This window comes from Pelecanus crispus, chromosome 1 (assembly GCF_030463565.1).
Source record: "Pelecanus crispus isolate bPelCri1 chromosome 1, bPelCri1.pri, whole genome shotgun sequence".
NCBI classification, from domain to species: domain Eukaryota; kingdom Metazoa; phylum Chordata; class Aves; order Pelecaniformes; family Pelecanidae; genus Pelecanus; species Pelecanus crispus.
Window position 1 is genome coordinate 26,228,552 of NC_134643.1, and position 20,256 is coordinate 26,248,807.

Genomic DNA, 20,256 nt, shown 5'->3' on the forward strand with positions numbered 1-20,256 from the left:
TCCTACATTTTTACCAATATAAATGTAATAGTTTTCAGCAATAGGTTCCAGTCTGCTTCTTTAGGTTTATAGGAGCATTATTGTATCCATGCACTGAAATGACGTTCTTCTCTTGAAACTAATTCATGTTAGTGTTTGCATTGCTTACTCCTCAAACTGCATACAGAAAGCATATAGTCATTGTTTTTATAACATTACTGATGTCCTCAAATGTAGCTGTCATACATTTTGGGGATTTTTGTCCCATTCTTTGAATATTTCTTCAGTGAACAACATCATATCAGTCAGTCAAAATGCAACTGTTGCATGATAATATCGGCTATAGACCAACAGTAACTACCTAAAAAGTAGAGATGCAGAGGGCTCTAGCAAAAATAATATTCTTACATTCTTATATTCTTTTACTATTATTTATGTTTCTAAGTTCCCAGGCACAGTATGGATGCAAACTCGGCCAGTGAGCCTGGAATAGAGACTATATAGAACTAGTAAATAAAAATATACTACCTGAACACATACACCATTTGTCTCTCAGCTGACAAAACCCATCACTTGGATGAGCTAACTGTCAGGACTCTCAATGCTATACTCAAGATTTTAAGAAGATTTTAACTCCTTATTTGGTATTTAGTCTACTCTAATGAAATTAAAATAGTTACATTTCTGTAATGATGGTTTTTTTCTCTCTTTTTTTGTTTGTTTTATATTTAGCAACAGCAGAAAAGGACTCAGGTGATTACTATTTGTGCGCATGTCTGCATGTAGTACAGATGTAGTGCATTGTGTCTGTTGTTTTATTATTTTTGTTGATTTCAACAATACCAATATATTGACCTTAACACATGTGAACATTAAAATTAATATTGATGTAGTATAGTCCATGCATTCTTCATTTATACTGATACTTAACTATGATGTGAATATTTATTAGCAATTTAGATAATTTTATAATGTGGAATATAATGCAATTGTAGTTTCTGTGAAAGAGGTGTAACTAAGTGATGCAGAAAAGTTTGGCTGTTAAATTCAGAATCAGTTTGTGTATTTAGAGAAATTTAATTTCATAGTCTTCAGCACAAATGGTATCCATTTTCTAATGAGCATGCTGGATTTATTGATGAAGATCTTGATAGGAGAACTAATTCCGTAAAGCTGGTTTTACATTTATCTGATATGTCTTTGTTTAGTGATATGTTTATTTTTCTAGGTACAACAGAGTTTTGGGAGGATGGTAGTTCTTTGTGTTCCTAATTTCATGAGGCTGATATGTTGTATATTCTCCAACAGTGTAGAGAGGTTTTTTGAGTGCATATATCCAAATATGTAACAGAGTGATCATAAAAAGAGCGTAGCTGAAGTAGTATTTGTGGCTGGGTAGTATTGGCTGCATAGAAGTATGAGGGATTGTGCATACTTTGAAAGAGATGCACGCACTGCTTTGTCTTACCTTTTTTAAAGACACACATGCAGACCCAATGGAAGCCTGATCATGATGCTTTGTGGGTTTTCCACAAATATCAACCACAGTTATGGGAAGGGGCATTGAGTTGGTAGCTTTCTCAGGATGAAATCATTTTTCATCTGGAAAGACAGACTGAGGTGATGACTTTAAAGGTTGCATGAAAGTAGTTCAGAATGGAGCTTCTTGCCAATGAGAGGCCTGAAGGGAGAAAGATGGTCTGGTTTTGGAGGAACAGGTTCGTTAGCCAGTAAACAAGCAAAAAATACTAGCAAATTATAAAAACTACGTTTTTTAGAGTTGGTGTTCATAACTGAAGATTCAAAAAATTCCACTGTTTCCCAAAACTTCCACTGGTTTTCATGTGAAACCTTTAAATGCCCTGGAAATAGAAGAGCTGTATTTGGAATTGTTAAAAAAGAGACCAGACGATGTGGTGGTGGTATGGGCATTCATGCCACAACCTGTTAGAATGAGTTGATTGGGGCTCACGTTAATCAGGTAATCTCCTGACCCCCTCTGATCAACAGGGAGAGGTTCACTAAGCAGTTGATTCAGAGCACTTGGAGGCTTATTCAACAATTTCTCTGTGAAAGGACCTGTCTCACATCATCAAATACAAATGCACCCTGAGAAAATTTCCTTACTAGGTAATATACCTAAAGCTAGATAGCACAAATATTCAGTTTAGTATTTTTACGCCTGTAGGTATTGAAGAAAATATATCTTCAAATTAGAAACTTAGAAAAATGTCAAAATTAATGTGTGAAATGAGAAAACTTAATTTAGAGTTTGTGTCCTTTGACCTCTGCACTCTAAAACTTCAGCTGTACACTTTTATATAATGTGCATCACCTCATGGGCTTTCTTTGTGCCACAGGCTTGCTGTTCTTATTTTTTCTCAGGCTCATTATGTCAGAAATATAGACCATTAAGCACAGATGACATACAGTTACAAGCACAGAAAAAGAAAAAAAGACTGTACCTGGTTTCAGTCATTTTACATTAAGTTTATGCATGCTTTGAAAGAAAATATTGCCATGTTCTTAAGATAGGATAGTAAAGTTGTCCCTTAAGTGACCTGGCAAATAACTATATTAGAAAATGGATGAGGAAAGCCTATCACATTCAGTGACAAAATGGAAATTCACTGTGTGAGTTATATGAAGCTAATGGTTTATAGGCTGTGTTTTAATTGCTTAGTTAAATTCCACTTCTGACTAAAAATGCAGCTGAAAATTAATGAGACAACTCAGAAAAAATTACTTTTATTGAAAAGAGTAAATAGACTGTGTTTCAACAGAATTTTGTGTCCCATTGAACCCATCAATCTGATGCAAAAGATGAAGCAGCTGAAAGGAATCCCAATAAAATTATGTTTTAGCCTGGCTAACAGGGCCAAATCCTGCTCCTGTTGGTGTTGCTAGCTAAACTCCTACAGATTTCACCATGAACTTGATGTACAGAATGCTTAGCCCTGATAACATATATTGCATTGTCATGGAAAATAAGGAAAAACTATTTCTTGATAACTATTATTTACCCTTTAACTTGTGCACTAGATACTGTATACAGAATCTTGAATTGCAGGAGTGTCCTTGTTAGGTAATACAGAGGTGAACATGCAAATTCTTTTTGTTGCGAGATTCCTTTTTCAGCAGTGTGGTTGCCAGGTTCCCAGGTCTATTCCCCAAGTGCTCTCATTTTCACAGTCTCAATTGAACAAGACTCTGAATGCTTTCCCAGAAGACGGTGGTTACTTTCTTAATGGCAGACACAGTGGTATAAGCAGCACTTGCATCAACAGGATTTGTTTGCAGTCAGGATGACATTTTATTTAGCACTCCCATGTCGTTGTACTATTATGAATATAGAACAGCTTTTTTCAATAAAAATTACATTTGCAATGACAATTATACAGGGTTCAGCATGTCATTCCTTACGACATGCACAGCTGAAATTCTCATGGAGAAGCTAATCTGTTCAGCCAGTATAATTGCCATTATGGGGAGAACAGCAATAAACCTACTATTATAATTTTGAACTATGTCTAAGAATTCTCATATAATGCCCTTGTAGTCTGCAGCAAGGGTTTATAATTTGTCAAGGAGATGATCGCAGCATCAATATGTGAAAATCTCTTTTTAAGTATAAACCATTTTCATTTCAGCACATGCTGCCATTGAGACTTTGCTACCTGAAAGTACTTTTTAGATCATTTTGTGTATGGCATATTTGCCTGTCTTATTCAGTATTTAACTGGAGCTAACTCTTCCTATAGATAATGTTGACCATAACTGGTCCTGCTAGATGCTGAGGCCAGAGACAAATAGCATTCTTCAGATGCATTTTGCATAGCTTCCAATGAACAGCTTATAGAAATTTGCATGCCTCCCTCACCTGTTTTCTCTCCTTCAAAAAAGATGGCCTTCCTTATACAGAATTCATATTTTTTACTTATACACATCCATTAATACACACAAAGAGAAATAAAATACTTTATTAATGCCTTCTCAGAAATGAATGGTTTTCCCCATTTAAATTTATTTGAAATCTGAATGGCTGAGGAGTAATCAACTCTGCTAGCGCTGCTGCCATTGCCTAAGAGAAGTGATAGAAACTTACGTGTAAATACATTTTTCAGTACAAGGGCATTACATTGCTGTGGAGAAAAAGGGACTGGGTTAGGGATTAAAGTGGTAAATAGCTGTGAAGCAAACAGGGCAGTATCTGTCATTGTCTATAGATACTAGTTTCTGAGGCAATAGATTGTAAGATTTGAATTATTAGATAGTTGTCTCTTAGCTCATTGTTTTTAAGTCTTTAGTAGCTGAATGTACTGGGCGCCTTCTGCCAATCAGTTTTAATAAAAGGAATGAGAATAAATTTGATTAAAATCAGAGCAAATAGTTACTGTGTAGTGTGCAATTGATCAAAGACAAATCACAGTTGTCATGCCAATACTTCTTTCTATCAGACAGACTGCCAAAGGCTGAATAACTGTTAACTTCATACAATAGAAGGTCAGGAGCAACTCAACAGTTTGCTGTTTTTTAAAGGACATCGATCGTTAAGATACTCATTACATACAAGTTTCTAAAGGAAGGGTAGTATGTAAATGCCCTCAAGGCTCAGAAGGATCTATCTGACTTAAAAAGAAGAACACTACAAACATTATTGAAATTGAGAAGGCAAGTGGAGAGAGTCATTGTACCTGGAGAGGACTTGATTAAAGCTCTCCATGCATGTTCATTTCACTGAACAAACAAGAACGAATGAGTTGCGCAGCATTATAACACCTTCTTGGTCTCTGTTGTGCAACTAAACGGAAAGAAGAGGGTATCAGCAAATATCTCCAATTCCAATTCTGGAGCAGAGGTCTGGAAAAGAACCCCTGGATTGCTAGGTCCACGTCCTGATATATGCTTTGTAAAGGTACCCATATCCTCTCTAACAGCTGGGCTGCGTCAGTCTTTGTCACTGCTCTTCCCCTTTTCCGCCCCCTGCTTCACCCATGTGAAGGCCATTTCAAGTCCTGTTTGCTCTATAGGTGTAGGAATCACCTTACAGTCAAATTAGTTCCTAGTTTTTAGCATGCTAACCTTCTCCTGTATCCCTAATGAAGGAAGGATAGTTCCCTCCTTCATTCACATTTTATGGTCTCCAATTCCTCCTCACCCTATGATGCGTTTTTAGACAATTGTTTTATACTTATACAGCCTAGGTTTTCATCACCTTGTCTCAAGAGTTTTAGCCCTCCTTCATTTGTATCATCTTAGGAGCCTTTCTCTATTAAACTTTGAATTCCGCCTTTTTGAGCTTTGCTGACCAGAACTGTGTAGTCATTCCCATAAGATGCCTTATGCAGTACTAGTAGCACTGTTACACCAAAAATGCTTAATCTAATATACTCAAGGAACACTTGTCTTTTCATGTCTATATCATGCTTGTGGCACACAGCCATTCTGTGAAAAGTTAATTCAAGCCAGGCTTCAGAGTTTTGATCATTTCCAGCTGATGAGTTCCCAGTTTATAGCAAATATTTATTGCTGTTTGTGTGTCAAAATGTATTGCCCTCCCTCTTAAACTATTACATTTTGGTTTTCTCTCTCATTCTTTGGAATTAGCTAATTCTTGTTACTGCATTCTGACCCTGCTGTCTATTGCCAGTGTTTCACAAATTGTCATCCGTGCACTCCTAGTATTTATTCTGAAGTCATTGGTGAAAATATTAAGGAAGCTCAGCCCTAAGATGGATCTTCAAGGATTCCTCAAGAAACCTTTCTTTGCTCTTTCTCAATGCTGCCCGTTGCCTTTCTCTTGAGGCAGCTTCTTTGTCCAACACATAGTTTCTTTTTTAATCTTCATTTTCTTCAGCTTAACTGGTAGTTTTCCCATGAGGCACAGTATCAAATGCTTTAGTAAAGTCAGAATAGATGAGATCTACTTAATTTCTTTTCTAAGAAAATATCCTATCAAGAAAAGCTACTGCACAAGTCTAGTGCGACCTACCTTTGCAAATCTGTGTTACATTTTATTGTTTTCTATTCATGTCCTCAATCAGTCATTTCTTCAAAATTTGTTTTAAAATTAATAATTGTCAACATCACTTTTCCCTCCTCCTTACCTGCCAGCGTTAGATTTGCTATTGTCATCTTTCAGTAACTCCCTAAAATTTAGACTCTTAAAATTATTAGATTTTTTACAAACACTTCTTACTATGTCTGCACTTTCATGTGCCAGTTTTCTCTCAGTCTAGGATGTCAGTTATTCAGGTCCCTTCATTATGGAGCTCTTCAGTTTGCCATGTTTGTTACCTCTGAGTTCTGTTCCACAGGAACATAGAGTGCTGAGAACATTAGTTCTTTCCACTTTTGAAGAGAAATTAGAAGTGAGGGAAAGGAAGAAAATAACAACTGCTAGTATCTGTGTTGCCAAAACTAGAATACAAAGAATCATAAATTAGGTGCCATTGATCAGTAATTCAAAATTGAGATTTCTTTTCATCTCTGCCTCGTTTATTTTTCTTTTACCTCTTCAAATTTGTTGTTTCTTTTTTTTTTTTCAGCTTCACATGAGCCAAAAGATTTCCTCTTTTTTTAAAAAAACAAGTCTGTGATTTTCCCATGAAAGTAATTCCATTGTATACTATGATAAATTTTTACAAACTGAAAACACTGTAGTGTGACCCACTTTATAAAATGATAGGTTATAGACTAGGAGATGTAAGCTCTAACTTTCTACAAATCTCATGATCTCTCTGTATAATGGTGATAATGGTAATTAATTTTTAATTTTTTTTTTTTTTTTTTTGTCCCTAGAATTTAAAATCATGTTGAATTCTTACAAAGCAATTATGGAAAGACTGGTTTCATTTTAATACTTAAAGCTAAATTCCATTATTTATCTAAGGCTAGAATTTTTTTTTAATCAGAAGAATATAGGATGTCCTCCCAGATGTCCACTCCTTGCTTTTTCATGCAGAATTAATTCTGTGAGAATTTGCAAGAAAATTCACCACAGTCACATCGAAATTATCTGTGGGTGGATTATCCCAGTTGCGGATTAACTCTGGAGAGTCAGTTCAGGTCTAGTAACATATTAACTCCAGTTTAGTGATGTTTTTACTGCTTTTGATACAAGCCTAGAAGCAATCTTGCTGGTTTCACATGTCAAGAAGTCCTAAACCCTTCTGCATCAATATGAGTTCACTCCCAGGCGCCTATCTGCAGTGAGTCAGTCAGATTCCTTGGCAAGAGCGTTGGTGTAGAATAAAGGGTAGCTCATTTAGGCTCCATGCACTACAATTGGATTTGGAAAGAAGCACATAAGATTTAGGTCCCTCTGTACAATATCCAAACAGGCAATATTCCTTCCGAAACTCTGAAACTGGCTCAGGCCGTGCACTGCTGTGTGTGCAGCACATCCTGGAAAGAGTTTGACAGCCAGCAGTCATCGCATTATCTGCCCTCCTGTGGGTCTAATTCTGGCACATGCATAGAAACGAATTAGTTGATGGTCAGACACCTCCATTAGTAGACATCTTGCACTTTCTCCAGGCTTGAATGCTGGTAGCATTAATGTTACGTAGCACAACAGCTGAGTGCTGCCAGCGACCAGTGCAATGGTGCTCATGAAAATTAAACCAAATGCCAATTGTCTTACATGAAGGATCAAAATGCAAACTGGATGTTCTGTTGCAGTTTGGCATCAAATGAGCTTGACCAGTTCCTAAGCTGCAGAAGTCCCCAGCCCCATCTAGCTGGCTGGATGAGGAGGTACCAGGGCTGTGGACCTGGGGTGTCTCTCAGAGTCCTTGGCTGCGGAGGACGTGATGATCCAAGGAAGCAGCCGTTCTCAAGTGTCACACGACTACCTGCCTTTTTTCCAATATCCCTACCATTGGTACGTGGGAGATCTTCTGGCCTGGAGACAGGGTGGCTCTCCTTAGTGTCTCGGTCTGGATATGTTTGTTTGAGGAAAAGGAGGATGAAATACTGGACAGGGAAAAACAGTAAGGGATATATGCTGTGCCACGGGGGGAAGACAGGCAGGCCAGAGACAGGTACCTCCCAGCTGCACTGTACTCATACCCAAGGAGGAGAATCACCTCTTTAATCAGCAGATTCCTGTGCTCAGCAAATGCCAATAAGAAATTAAATACACACACTTAACAGTTTACATGATGGGATGAAAAAGAAAGAGGTGAATTGTACATTTCTCTTCAAGGAGAAACTCTCTTCTGGAAAGAGAACTTAAGTTAGATTTTAGACATACTGTTGTTAGGTTTTAGCCATACTGATGGGCTCAAGAAAGGAGGAATGGGGAGAAGTTCTCTGACCTGTGTGACACAGGAGGTCAGACTGGATGATCTGACAGTCCCTTCTGGCCCTAGGCTCTATCAGTCTGTGAAGCAGTCACATTTTCATTTCAGTAGCATTTTAGTCAGTTAACTTACCTCATTTAACAATATTTTCTTGGTACCTATGTGACTCACTGATAATGCGTACTTGAGAAAGCATCCATTATTTGCAAAGCCTGGCTTGCTTTTTCATTTCAGCAGAATGTGAAGCTGAAAACAGATGATTGATGGCTTTTTCTGTTTATTTTCTAAAAGATGTCAAGCGGCATATTTACTGACTCGACTCCTGCTGCAACTTGTTAGTTTGAGCAGTGTAAACACATCTTAACAACCCTTAGTAATTGTGGGGAGAAAGACATCATGATTATAATGAAAACTGACAGCACTGATTTCCATTCCTGTAATTTTTTTATGCTTATAAAGTTAAGCACAGTATTTTGCTCAGATGTTTTGGAGGTTCTAAAACTTCCAGATAACAGTTTATTGGTACTCATATTCGAAATATGCTACTTGTTTGGTAAAAACAAGTTAATATTTCATTGTTTTTCTCTCAAATTACTTCATGGCCCCCTGTTTATACACCCGTGTAAATTATGGTTATCCATAACACATATTTGCTAGATTTTGGAAGGAGAAAAGTCATTAGTTACAGAGAAAAAAGACTAGCTGATGTGGTAACTTACAGATTGAAATAGAAGCTTTAGATGAAGTCTAAGTGAAATGTAGGGAAGCATATACCATCCAAATGAAATTGCATGTATTGATTTATTCTGTGAATAAGTAAAAGACAACAAAATTAGAGAGATTTGTCCAAGGATGCAGAGTGAGTGCAATTATCTGCCACCTCTTTTTATCAATAAATCTTATAGGAAAATAATTGTTTTTAAAATATTATAGAAAACTGTATGAAGCATCAAGAGTAATTTGCATGTTTTTAGCAAGTAGTAAATCATTTCAGAGTAAACTAGTAAATAGTAAATAGCATGGGGAATTTCATGGAAACTTGAAACTGGAATTCATTGAGCCTAATCTGTCCCACATCTTTAGTCATTCCTGCCATGAAATGTCATTCAGAAACTTGCCATACTGACCTCAGAGGGAAATTTACAGTTCCTCTTTTCCTCCTAAACACACTACACCTACTGAAAAAAGTACTCCTGAACATTAGTCCCATAATGACTGAAATCCTTGCAATTTCTGGCTTAAATAATTTATCATGACTGATTTATCTTTATGTCAGCATCATCCCTGATCATAAGTAGGTCTTCTCCTTCCCAAGTGTTCCCACTGTGGGAACACTTCTGATCCCCTCGTTCATCCTTCGTTTTATGAGGCTTATTATGCCTTTCAAACCAACAGACAAACACACATGCAAACAAAACCAGACTCTCCGTTCAATGCCATTTCTGATTGAAATTCAGAATTCTTATCCTTTCAATGCCATTTCTGATCAAAATTCATCACTTCAATGCAGATGACCAGAACTGCATTTCCTCAGTGCCTTGCTCAGTGGAATTAATACTTCCCTGAGACCATGTTTCTCTCTGTCATGATCTCATCACAGTGGTGGTTCAGGATAATCTTACAGTCAGCTAGTAAATCTATGGTCTTTCTCCTGCTCTTGCTAATGATAATGATGTCTGTTCAATAGCCATTTTTAGGCTATCTTGAGCTTATTCCAGGTGTGGAATAAGTGAACTTACTCCAGTGCAAAAATGCAACATCAGATTCAATATAAGTATTAGAATTACTTTCTCACTAATTTAGAGGAGCCCTTCTAGGATATGGTTTTTTGATAGTTTGCAGCTTATTTAGTTTCATTAGGAATGAATGCAATTATGCGTGCAATTATTCTGCTAACTTGGTTAGTGGTAAGGTCTATGAAGATCAGGCTGAATTTGTAATAAAATGAGTTGTTTATGCTGAAATCGGATGTGCTAGTCATACTCTGTATTAGTATCACTGGTTTCTTCCTAAGACTCATTAACATCAGTGATACTGATAGTGATGTATCAGCTGCATGAATAGTACTTGCTGTGTGTTCAGGTAGGGGAAGACACTGACCACTAGAGGAAACAGCAGTTTGGGTCCAGGATAAGCATAGGATCCACTGGTTAAGTGTGAATCCAATAGTAGTCTTTATACTATAACCTAAATAATAGGGCTGGACCAATCCTTTCAAATCTCACTTGACATAATACATTAATATAGTTGTGGTTATATTCATATAATTGTTCTACAGTATCAAATTTGCAAATTCAGTGCCATATTAATAACCATGATCTTGACATTGTGAATGTAGTTTTGTGTTCTGGTGTATGTTTTGTGCTTGGTCCATGTTCATACAACAACTCTTTCTTGAGTTAGATTGTGGTTTTGGAAATCATATTATTTGAACATGTCTGCTATGTGGTCTATTTTAATAAGGTTTGAATTTTTTTTTTTAGTTGCTTCAGTAACTAATTTGCTTGCTTTGTTTTTTGCATGAAGATAATGTGGTTTTGTAGATGTTTGCTGGAGGTTCTAATCCAATGTTTCTTCAAAAATTGCGTTTAAGCTATATTTCATCTAGGTACTATGCATCAGTGTGTTAGTCTTCAAGAGCTGGACAAGGTCACCTGCCTTTAAGATGTATGAAAAGTTGTTTTGACTTGCCAGAAATGTTAAGTGTTAAAAATATTTAGTGCATGCAGTTTGATAGTCTTACTGACAGCAAGGAGATTATGTAAGTTTTTAAATTAATCTGCTAATGTTCTATGCCATGGTGAATACAAAAAGCGGGAAAGAAATATCAGCAGCATTTTCTGCATATGAAGATGTGTATTCATGTGATTTGCTATTCATGTGAGCCATGAATGTGCACAGCAAATGAGAAAATAGGATTCCTGAGACCCTCACTCACCTTGTGTTATCAGCCTCATAAGTCCTCTACAAATCTGGTTAATGTGACCATACTTTGTGTACGATTATACTGTACAGCATCATTTCCATCCCATGGTTCACGCTTAGGGACAAGAGCTTTGTTAGATAAAGAAGCTCAGATAGCTAATACCGAATTTATTCCTAGTGATACAAATTAAGTAATTGGACAAATTACTTTCATTTTCATTGTAAAAAATTTCAGTTGCTCTCTTCCCGTATCTCACATGACTCTTTCTACGATCTAGTCCTATGAATTTTTTTTATTGAAGACTAAACTGAGTTTTAATTGCCCTGTAAGAGTTTTAGTTACATTTGTTTTACCTTTGTTGTTTGCTCTCTTTTTGAAGTCTCCCTTGTAGAATGAGTGATCTTCATGTCATTTCTAACTTCTACATTTGTTCTTGTTTTCTTTTATGTGGAGTTGCAGTAGGTTTGTGTCAATTCTGTTATAACTTCTTTATTTTATAGTGCTACTTTTCACTATGGTACTGAAAAGAATGCAGATTCACTCTTGTTGCTGAACAGCAGGTAGAAGATTAGTTATTTCAATAATTAGTTATTAGAAATTAGTGATTTCAATAATTATTGTACTTTTCTTATTTTTAAATACACCTAACGTAGTGTCTTATCTAGATTAAACATTTGGAATTTTTGACTGCTGCAAAATGCAGTAATGACTTGCTGATGACAGTAATGAGTCATCTAGCGAGAAAGGCATTGTACTGACGGTACAATAACAAAAAAGGTCTCTCGTGTCTGCTGTCTTTGTGCATCTGACCTTGAAGAGAATTAGAACTTGCTTGTTGCAGAAGTTGAGCATCTAATACATTGATGCACCTGTTAGTTCTTGCATATTAAATCAGATAATGTTTATTATGATCAGTGATCCTTTTGTGAATTAAATATTTTCTCTTTCTAGTGATCTGGGCATTCAGCTGCATTTACTTGTATTAAAGGATTGTCCTTAACGTGTGAAATTGCTTATACTTCAAGAAATTGTAACTTTACACCATTCCCATTCCTTTCTGGCATCGTTTTCTCTTACTATTGAATCTATTTCTAACTAAAGCAATTTTGATTTGCATTTTATATTAATATAGAGACCATGAACCAAGCAACACCTGCTAGAAAACTGGAAGAGGTTCTTCACCTTGCAGAGCTCTGTATCGAAGTATTGCAGCAAAATGAAGAACATCATTCAGAGGTGAGGCAGTAACTGCATTTGCTGTAGAGAATGGTTTGTTCCTAGATTTTTTCTCCCCTGATGCGAAGCAATTCTGTCAAGAAACATTTTAGCTTTACTTTCTGACATATGTTTAAGGCAGTTCACATTTACAGAGGCATAAGAGACTTGAAGCTTATGAAAAGTGAAATAAAACTCCACTTGAATTTGCTTGAATGAACTGTAGGTTTAGAAATGAAAATTAAAGAGCATAAAATAGAGAAAGCATCTTTGTGCTGGAGGTGGTGAAATGGTATGGAAAACATTCATAGCCTTATACAGTTGTTCCTTCCAACTTTTCACCTTGCATTCAAAATAGAAAGAAAATATAGTTGAATGCTAGTTTTCATCGTGCTGTATAGATCTTGATTTTAATGTAAAAATAATGATGGGTATAATCATATTCACATTGCTTTTCTCTTGATTGAAAAAGTACTGCTTTTAAACTTGCACTTTTTAAAGTGGCATCATAAGGTAGAAGAAATAAAATAGAACAATTTCATGTTTCTTACTCTCAAGTCTTTTGCTTTATGATACAGAAACCATAACATTTAGAATATTTAGAATTATAACACCTTTTATATCAAGGAATTACAAAAATAAACTTGACCAGGTACACAGAATTGTATATATTATTAACATTTAATTAATAAATATAGTTTTCAAAGGTTCAGGAATTTGTTTTAAAAATGTTATCAAAAAACTCAATAAATATTTTTAAGCAAAATATGCCAAGGGATAAACATTATTTAGTGTATATATAGTTATAAGTATGATCATTCAAAACATCTGGTTTTATATCACACTATGGAATCTGGTTTTTAGCTTACATCTGTCATGTGTGAACTTGTTATAGATGTTTTATCTTATACTGATGAAACAGCTGTTTCAATGATTTGAAATTAATTCCCTGGAGGTCCTGTTCTACACTACCGTTGCCACTGTGTTACTCTGTAACGATTACTTAATAAAATGTATATATCGTTGTCTTTGTCTTTTGAGGCCCTGCATTACCATAAGAATATTAGACTTCTGTGGAAAAGAACACAGAAGAAACAGATCAAATGATACATGTATGATCAAACATCTCTGTTCAAAGATTACTTTCCATACTACTTACTTGCAGTCAGATATGTGGTGTTTTTCAGAAGGGTAGATACATTGCATGTGCCTTCAGAAAGATCAGTTCAGCAAAAGTTTTCAATCTAATCTAAGACAGCTTGGAAAGAATAAAGGTAATTTTAAGATTATTTTCCCCTTCCTTCATTCATGTAATAAATGTTCAATTTTACTGAAATTTATAACGCATGCAGAATTTCAATATTAAAATATATCTGAGAACAAGATCACAAAATCATACATTCCCTACTCAAAATTTAGATTAAGTATGGGGACTTCACATCATAATGTTAAGCAAATATTCAGTGTTTGATGGTGCAGTTGACGAAAAGGATCAGTAATCTCTGAAATAGTATATCACATTTTTTAATACTAGATTTTTTTGTTTCTTTAATTCATAACACTTCCAAATTTCGGGGATTCCCAAAGGGAAGAGAGGTATGTGATTTCTGATGATCTAAGCATTATTTTTCACCACTTATAGCATGGAACTGTGCATTCAATGTGTAGCATCGATTGTTCTGATGATTTCTGGTGTTGTATTGCCACATATGTGTGTCTTTCTAGAATCTAAGAACTTCAGTCTTCTTTTAATCCGGTCAATGTTTTTGGTCTCTTAGAATGTGTGTCACCAGTTGCTAATTGCCTTTAGCCTGTTTACATATTATCCATAATGACTGAACTGTCTCAGCTGTAGTATTTGTTTTTCTATTCTTCTTCCTTGCTGCCTAAGCAATGATGGGTAGTTCTTCAGAGGGTCAGAAGAATTTCTGTCTGGGTTCAAAGTGTCATTTGCAAAGGGGAAGAAGATGGAAAGAAAATGTGCTGGGTTTCTCTTTCGGTTTTGCTTTGTTTGTTTTGCCTTTTTGGCAATATTTTCTGAAGAGTTTTGCTTGCCTAAAAGGGTCACCCGCCAATGCCTGTATACATTTCTTTTCTTCTTTCTTTAGTTGTCTGCATTTAGTTATTTTCTAGGGTAAGGAGTCTTTAATGCACTCCCATTTAAACAGGATTTGCTAGTGAGAAGCTTCTTCCAGTTTGAGGAAAAAGACTCCGTTTCGAACTCTTGCCAAAATTTTTGAATTTTCACTATGGTGCCAATCAGCATCCTTCAATGCTGACACTGCAACACACAAAGTACTTTTCAGTAATAGCAGAGGATGCTCAGCATTTCTTTAAAAAATCTTGCCAATTCCTCTTTTCTCCATTTTCCCCCTGTGAAAAAGATTTACAGGCAGTCATCAGAAAGACCAGGATGCAAAAACATATTTGTAGACAACTTTTCAGACTTTTTTATTTGATGCCTTTCAGGCCTGAGTACATGATTCTGCATTACCTAGGAGCTGTGTTTCAGAAATGCAAGTGAGGATTTCTATGACTTTATTTGAAGTTGTGGGAGCTCAGCACTAGTATAGATCAAGCTACGTATGTCCCATGCTGATAACTCAAATATATTCAAAATGAGATATTCAAAATGAGGGGCATAAGTTTGAAAGCAAAGATATTTTCTCATCTAGTATGTGTAGGTATTTCTCACTGTCAGGTATTTTCATGAACTATGAGCAAAACACTCTCAGCAATATGTGATATTCATCCTATTTCATAAGTTCACTTCACCTTCATCTTTAACTCCAGGATTATACAGCTCCCTCTAATCCAATACTCAGCTTCAATACTGATTTTTCAAAGCCTAGATTTAAGTGACAGTAAAAAGGTACAAGATAGATGTGAAGCATTCCATGATGTGGAGCTGGCTTTGCTTCTGACACACTATTTTCCACAGATTTCTTCTCTTCTTTTAAGCTAAGATTACCTAAGAATCTAAATTTTTACCAAAGAAAACTGTGTATTCCAACATGTTGTTAAGCTGCTGAAATTTAATATAGACATTAGTGAATTTCTAAGGATGTATTTATAGCATTTGTGGAAGGAAAACTAGATGCCTTCCTCAGGAGAAACTGACTTCCTTAAGGCGAAAACAGGAATTAAAAAGTGCTCTGTATCTATGAAAAAAACCCTTAGGCTTCAAGGAATAAAATTTCACACTAAAACCATCCCTTCCGATTAACAAATAAGTGCAAAATGTATTCACAAGAATTTATATGAAAAATAAATTAATCTGATTACTTTTAGCCTTAGAATTGAATGAAATAAAAAAAAGCATGTACAGTAACATTTCAAGGCTGAGGCCTTCGTTCTTTTCTTTGCGCTCTGGCAAAGAAAGTTGCAGGGATTTATAATCCTTTTTTGACTTGTTGTGTTACATTTTTGTTCTGATTATATCGTCTTTCCTAGCATAATCTATTTGATTTCTTACATTTTTGATGCAAGGTTTTATAAAACATTTTCACATTTTTCACTTGGCCTGTTCATCCTCCCCAAATGAGGTAGGACATGAAGTGACATATCCAAATGTATTTTGCCATAGATACAACACAACTCTTTGCTTTATGACTCGTGTTTAGTAATTGTATTTTGTCATGTTTGCAGGCGTTCGCTTGGTGGCCAGAATTATTGGCTGAGCATGCAGAGAAGTTTTTGTCTCTTTATTCTGTTGATATGGATTCAGCACTCGAGGCACAGCCGCAGGACTCCTGGGACAGCTTCCCACTTTTCCAGCTGCTGAATAATGCCCTCAGAAACGACAGTAAGATCTTAAGTTTTTTACTCATTGTGTGCATAAGATTTTTCAATGTGCCCACACCTTAGAAATGTATTTCTAATTAATATAATTCTCAAAATAAAAGTAGCAGTGCCCATGTTTATGATAAATATCCTGGTGTTATAAATGGAGATTTCTTGGACATTGAGCAGTTTCTCTGTATCCTTGCACCATATCAGTCCTTATTCTGGCAATCCTTTAACCATTCAGTATCACAAATTGCTCAATTTTAAATCAATGATGTACAAGCAGCATAATGTGCATTTAATATCTCACGTTTAATCTATACTACTTAAACGAAATTGTAGTTAATACTTCCTTCTAAGCTTTCATGTAAACTACTTTCAGACTAGTTATGTCTATAAAGATATTGTAGGCTTACCATGAATGCGGTGAGATACACAGAACAAATCAGACTGTTATTTTCACTCGGTGTATTGTTGTATTATTATTTGAGTTGGAAACCAAAATTTCAGATAGCTGTGTTAAGTGGTCTCCTGGGCCATTGTTGTGTGAAAGGGATTTTAATAATGGAATTAAGGAAATAACCAAAAACAATGGATTAGATGCTCTTTTAAAAACATTGAATTGCACCCTAGTTTGCAGACAAGTAATTTCCCCTAACATTTTAAGGCATCGTAAAGAAAAAAATATATTTGTGCTACATTTTATAAGTTTACACATATTCTATGTGTATTACCCACTGGGGTTTTTTATTAGTTTGGAGATAGGAATGCTATTTTTATTCAATGATTGAAGTTATTCCAAAATTTGATGTTTTTATTATAAATACAAGAACTCATTTTTAACTCTTCTTGGAAAATTAATTTCATTTCTGTGGAAATTCAATAGCTTTTAAGAATTTTAGCTCCATGTATGGAAACTGCTTGACTGAAAGAATGGGAAAGAGTATTCAAGAGCTTTTCTCAAAAGTTACACATATTGCAACCTATATTTTTTATCATTGTATTATTGTTAACATTAGCTGCCAAGTGTTTATTGAAATATGTAGGTTGTCTCAGTATAGTACCTGTTGGCCACAGCACCATGAACTGGAGCAACTAGCAGATGTACAATTCACTGTAATGTGATGAATGACAAATGTCATGGAGGGAAAGGGGCCAATGGACAGGTCCACTAAACTAAAGCTGAATCTTAAACAGGATTGTTGAAAGTCACTGTTATTGCACCACGTTGGATGTGGTCTAGGACAGAGCGAACTAACATTAACATCCGGTCTTAGAGGTCTCTTTTCATTAATTATGTTTCCATACCTGACATTTAGCAATACATTAAATGCCATATTCCTGATTATTTCTTTTTTCACGTGTTATCCTACTGAAAGAAAATGTATCTGTCAGTGTTTCCCTTTGTTTGTTTTTTAAGATATTCACAAATGTTTCATCTGGATCCCTTGTTGAACAAACTACAACTACAGAAATGTATTAAAATTGCCATGCTGGTAGTAATTCAAACTCAGTTTAGAAGGCTGCTCGGAAGGGTGTAGGAATTCTTCAGTCTTGGGGCAGGTCTTGTAAGAGTTAGACTCCTGCAAGGTGGGTTCTGCATTACTTGAAGTGGGTGTCCAATCATCTAAAATCTAGATTAAAAATCCGAAGCCTATATTCAGGTGTCTTTCTTACCATCTTACATTTTCAGTTTAGGAAGCATGTTTCTGGTCGTGATGTTATGTGCACTTAAAGCAGTTATTTGGTTTCTGAAAGCTATGGAGGTATTTTACAGTAGTCTCACAAGAAGGATTTGTGGCATCAGTTTTATCTACGCTATTGTGTCGTTTGCGTTCCTTTGCACTTTGGTTCCAACCCAAGAGAAGTGACAGAAACAAACAAGGGCTGTCGTCACGTGCAAAGAGGGTGCTGGTAGGCTACTGTCTTTTCTTTCCTTAAAACATTAAATGGATAATAATGCTAAATTATTAAAACAACCTTAGGAAAACCATTTTATGAAAAATTTCATGTCGAAGCAATTATTAGAAAGACTGTAAAACCTTAACTGAAGGATCCGAAACGACTGCTGTATGAAATGTCACACCTGTATACCAATTTCGGTAATTCCCTAATGGTAATAGATATAGTAAATGACAGTTTCTGGCAAGTGAAAGCCATCTGGAAAATTATACACTTTTTTTTTCCCAGAACTATTGGAAAGCAACCATGGAAATTAGTCACCTTTTAATCAGTGGATATGTTAGCAAGTGGCAAGTGACCATTCTACCAAGAACTGATTCCCACGTGGAACATACCTCAGTGTTTATTCTTTAATTAACAGCCTTTTCACCTTGCAAGTGCATTAAAGCCATTAGAAAGAGCTCCCCATGCTTATATAAACAATTTTACAGTCTTCCAAATGAAATAAATAATTCTGGCTTTACCCTAAGTGAAAACCTTTTCCTGAAAACTATCACCTTCGTAAAGATAGATTTAGAAAAAAAATCTAAAAAGGGAAAAACTGGAATGTGGTCTCATGAGGATAAAAAGGCTAGTGTTAATAATTAACAAGGAGAGTGAAGTGGAGTAAATTAGCCATAATAGAGCCCACAGTGACTGGCAAAGTCACCTCTCATTATCAAAAAACTCATTAGGAAATGAAGAGGTGGAAATCCCACTGGGTTATTCTCACTCTCCGGCTATATCAGAGATTACTTTTCAGATTTCTTTCAAATGAAGAACTGTTAGGTCACCATATTGCATATTAGGTTAATCTTCAGTGAAATTTGGAGGACTGACACCTGCGTGTTATTCTATCTCAAGAGCTTTAAATGAGCTCTAAATCTTCGATGCAGGAGTCAGTTTTCACGTAAACCTGACATGAGCGAACTCCTAACAATAAAGAAACAATCTAACATTTACAGCATTAAAGAAAACTTACATGTAAGACTATTTTTATAACTATGTCACTAAAATATAATATTAAAAGGACTGTGAGATAATGAAAATGCAGTGTTTGCTATTCAAATAATATCAGATGTGTTATTTTGCATAGTATATACGAAACATTGTACAAGATCCAAGCTGAATATTTCAAAGCCAATATTCATTTAACAATGAGAAAAAAATTTTCCAATACAGCGTATAACTTTCCATGAAGTAAAAGGGGGGAGGAAGGCAGAGTCCTGAATGAAGCTTCACATTTCTGTTATGAAGGACTCCGTTTTGAGTCACTGTAAGCTTCTCCATTTTTTTCTGACTTTATTCCACAGCAATTAAGAGTTCATCAGTGAGCTCGTCAATGACTGCTTTCCTGTTAAGTCTAACTGAAGAACTACTTAAAAAATGGGTGGAGAAGTATGATCTTCCAATCCTATAAAATATTTCAGCTTTTCTGACAAGAGCTAACAAGTAACAAGAAGTGATTTAAAAAATTACATGTACTGTGGAGATGAGTAATAGATTGTAGATAAATTTGTTGTGATTTTTCAAAATGTAAAGGTTTGAAAAAAAATTGTAGCTGCTTTTATAGTATACATTTTAATGATCTCCAGAGTTTCTATTGTTCATACACAATTATGCCTGACTGTGTAAAGCTTTGCAGATTTTCCAGAGATCACAGTACCCAATACCTCTCCATGATAGCAAAATTATTTTTTCCTGAACTGGGTATTTATAGAGGAAAAAAGGACATGGTTGTGCCGGGACTGTATCTTATTTTCTGTACTGACCACATTACCTTTTGTCCACAGAGCCTATAAATTGTGTTATGAAGGGACCTGCTCTAGAGGGCAATTTGCTTTCTGTAGTTATTTAATTATTCAGATTAATCAGGTTTTTAGTGCCTCAAGACAGACATGTATTAATTCTTCTTCGTTTAAGACAGTGTCTAGTGGCACATGCATAGTTACATGAAGTGTTCATATATTTGGCTTATTTTAGAAGTTTTTCAATTGTATATTCAATATTCTGCTCTTGCTGACACTATGTACTGTGCTGTTGCTCAGCATTATTGCATTACTACATTGGCACAGATCAGTCAAAACTAGGAGTATTATAAAG

General features: G+C 35.5%; 1 protein-coding gene across 13 annotated transcripts in view; it reads left to right on the plus strand.

The window, feature by feature from the left end:
• CADPS2 (calcium dependent secretion activator 2) overlaps positions 1–20,256 on the plus strand; it is a 335,485-nt gene that overhangs the window by 255,889 nt on the left and 59,340 nt on the right. For 5 of the 13 annotated variants that reach the window (XM_075727943.1, XM_075727941.1, XM_075727942.1 and 2 more), the window contains 4 exons: positions 712–732; positions 12,344–12,447; positions 14,014–14,022; positions 16,075–16,231. In XM_075727943.1, the coding sequence (XP_075584058.1) occupies positions 712–732; positions 12,344–12,447; positions 14,014–14,022; positions 16,075–16,231 (291 nt within the window). The remainder of the gene's footprint in view (positions 1–711; positions 733–12,343; positions 12,448–14,013; positions 14,023–16,074; positions 16,232–20,256) is intronic. The other 8 variants (XM_075727950.1, XM_075727945.1, XM_075727949.1 and 5 more) reach the window with 3 other exon arrangements.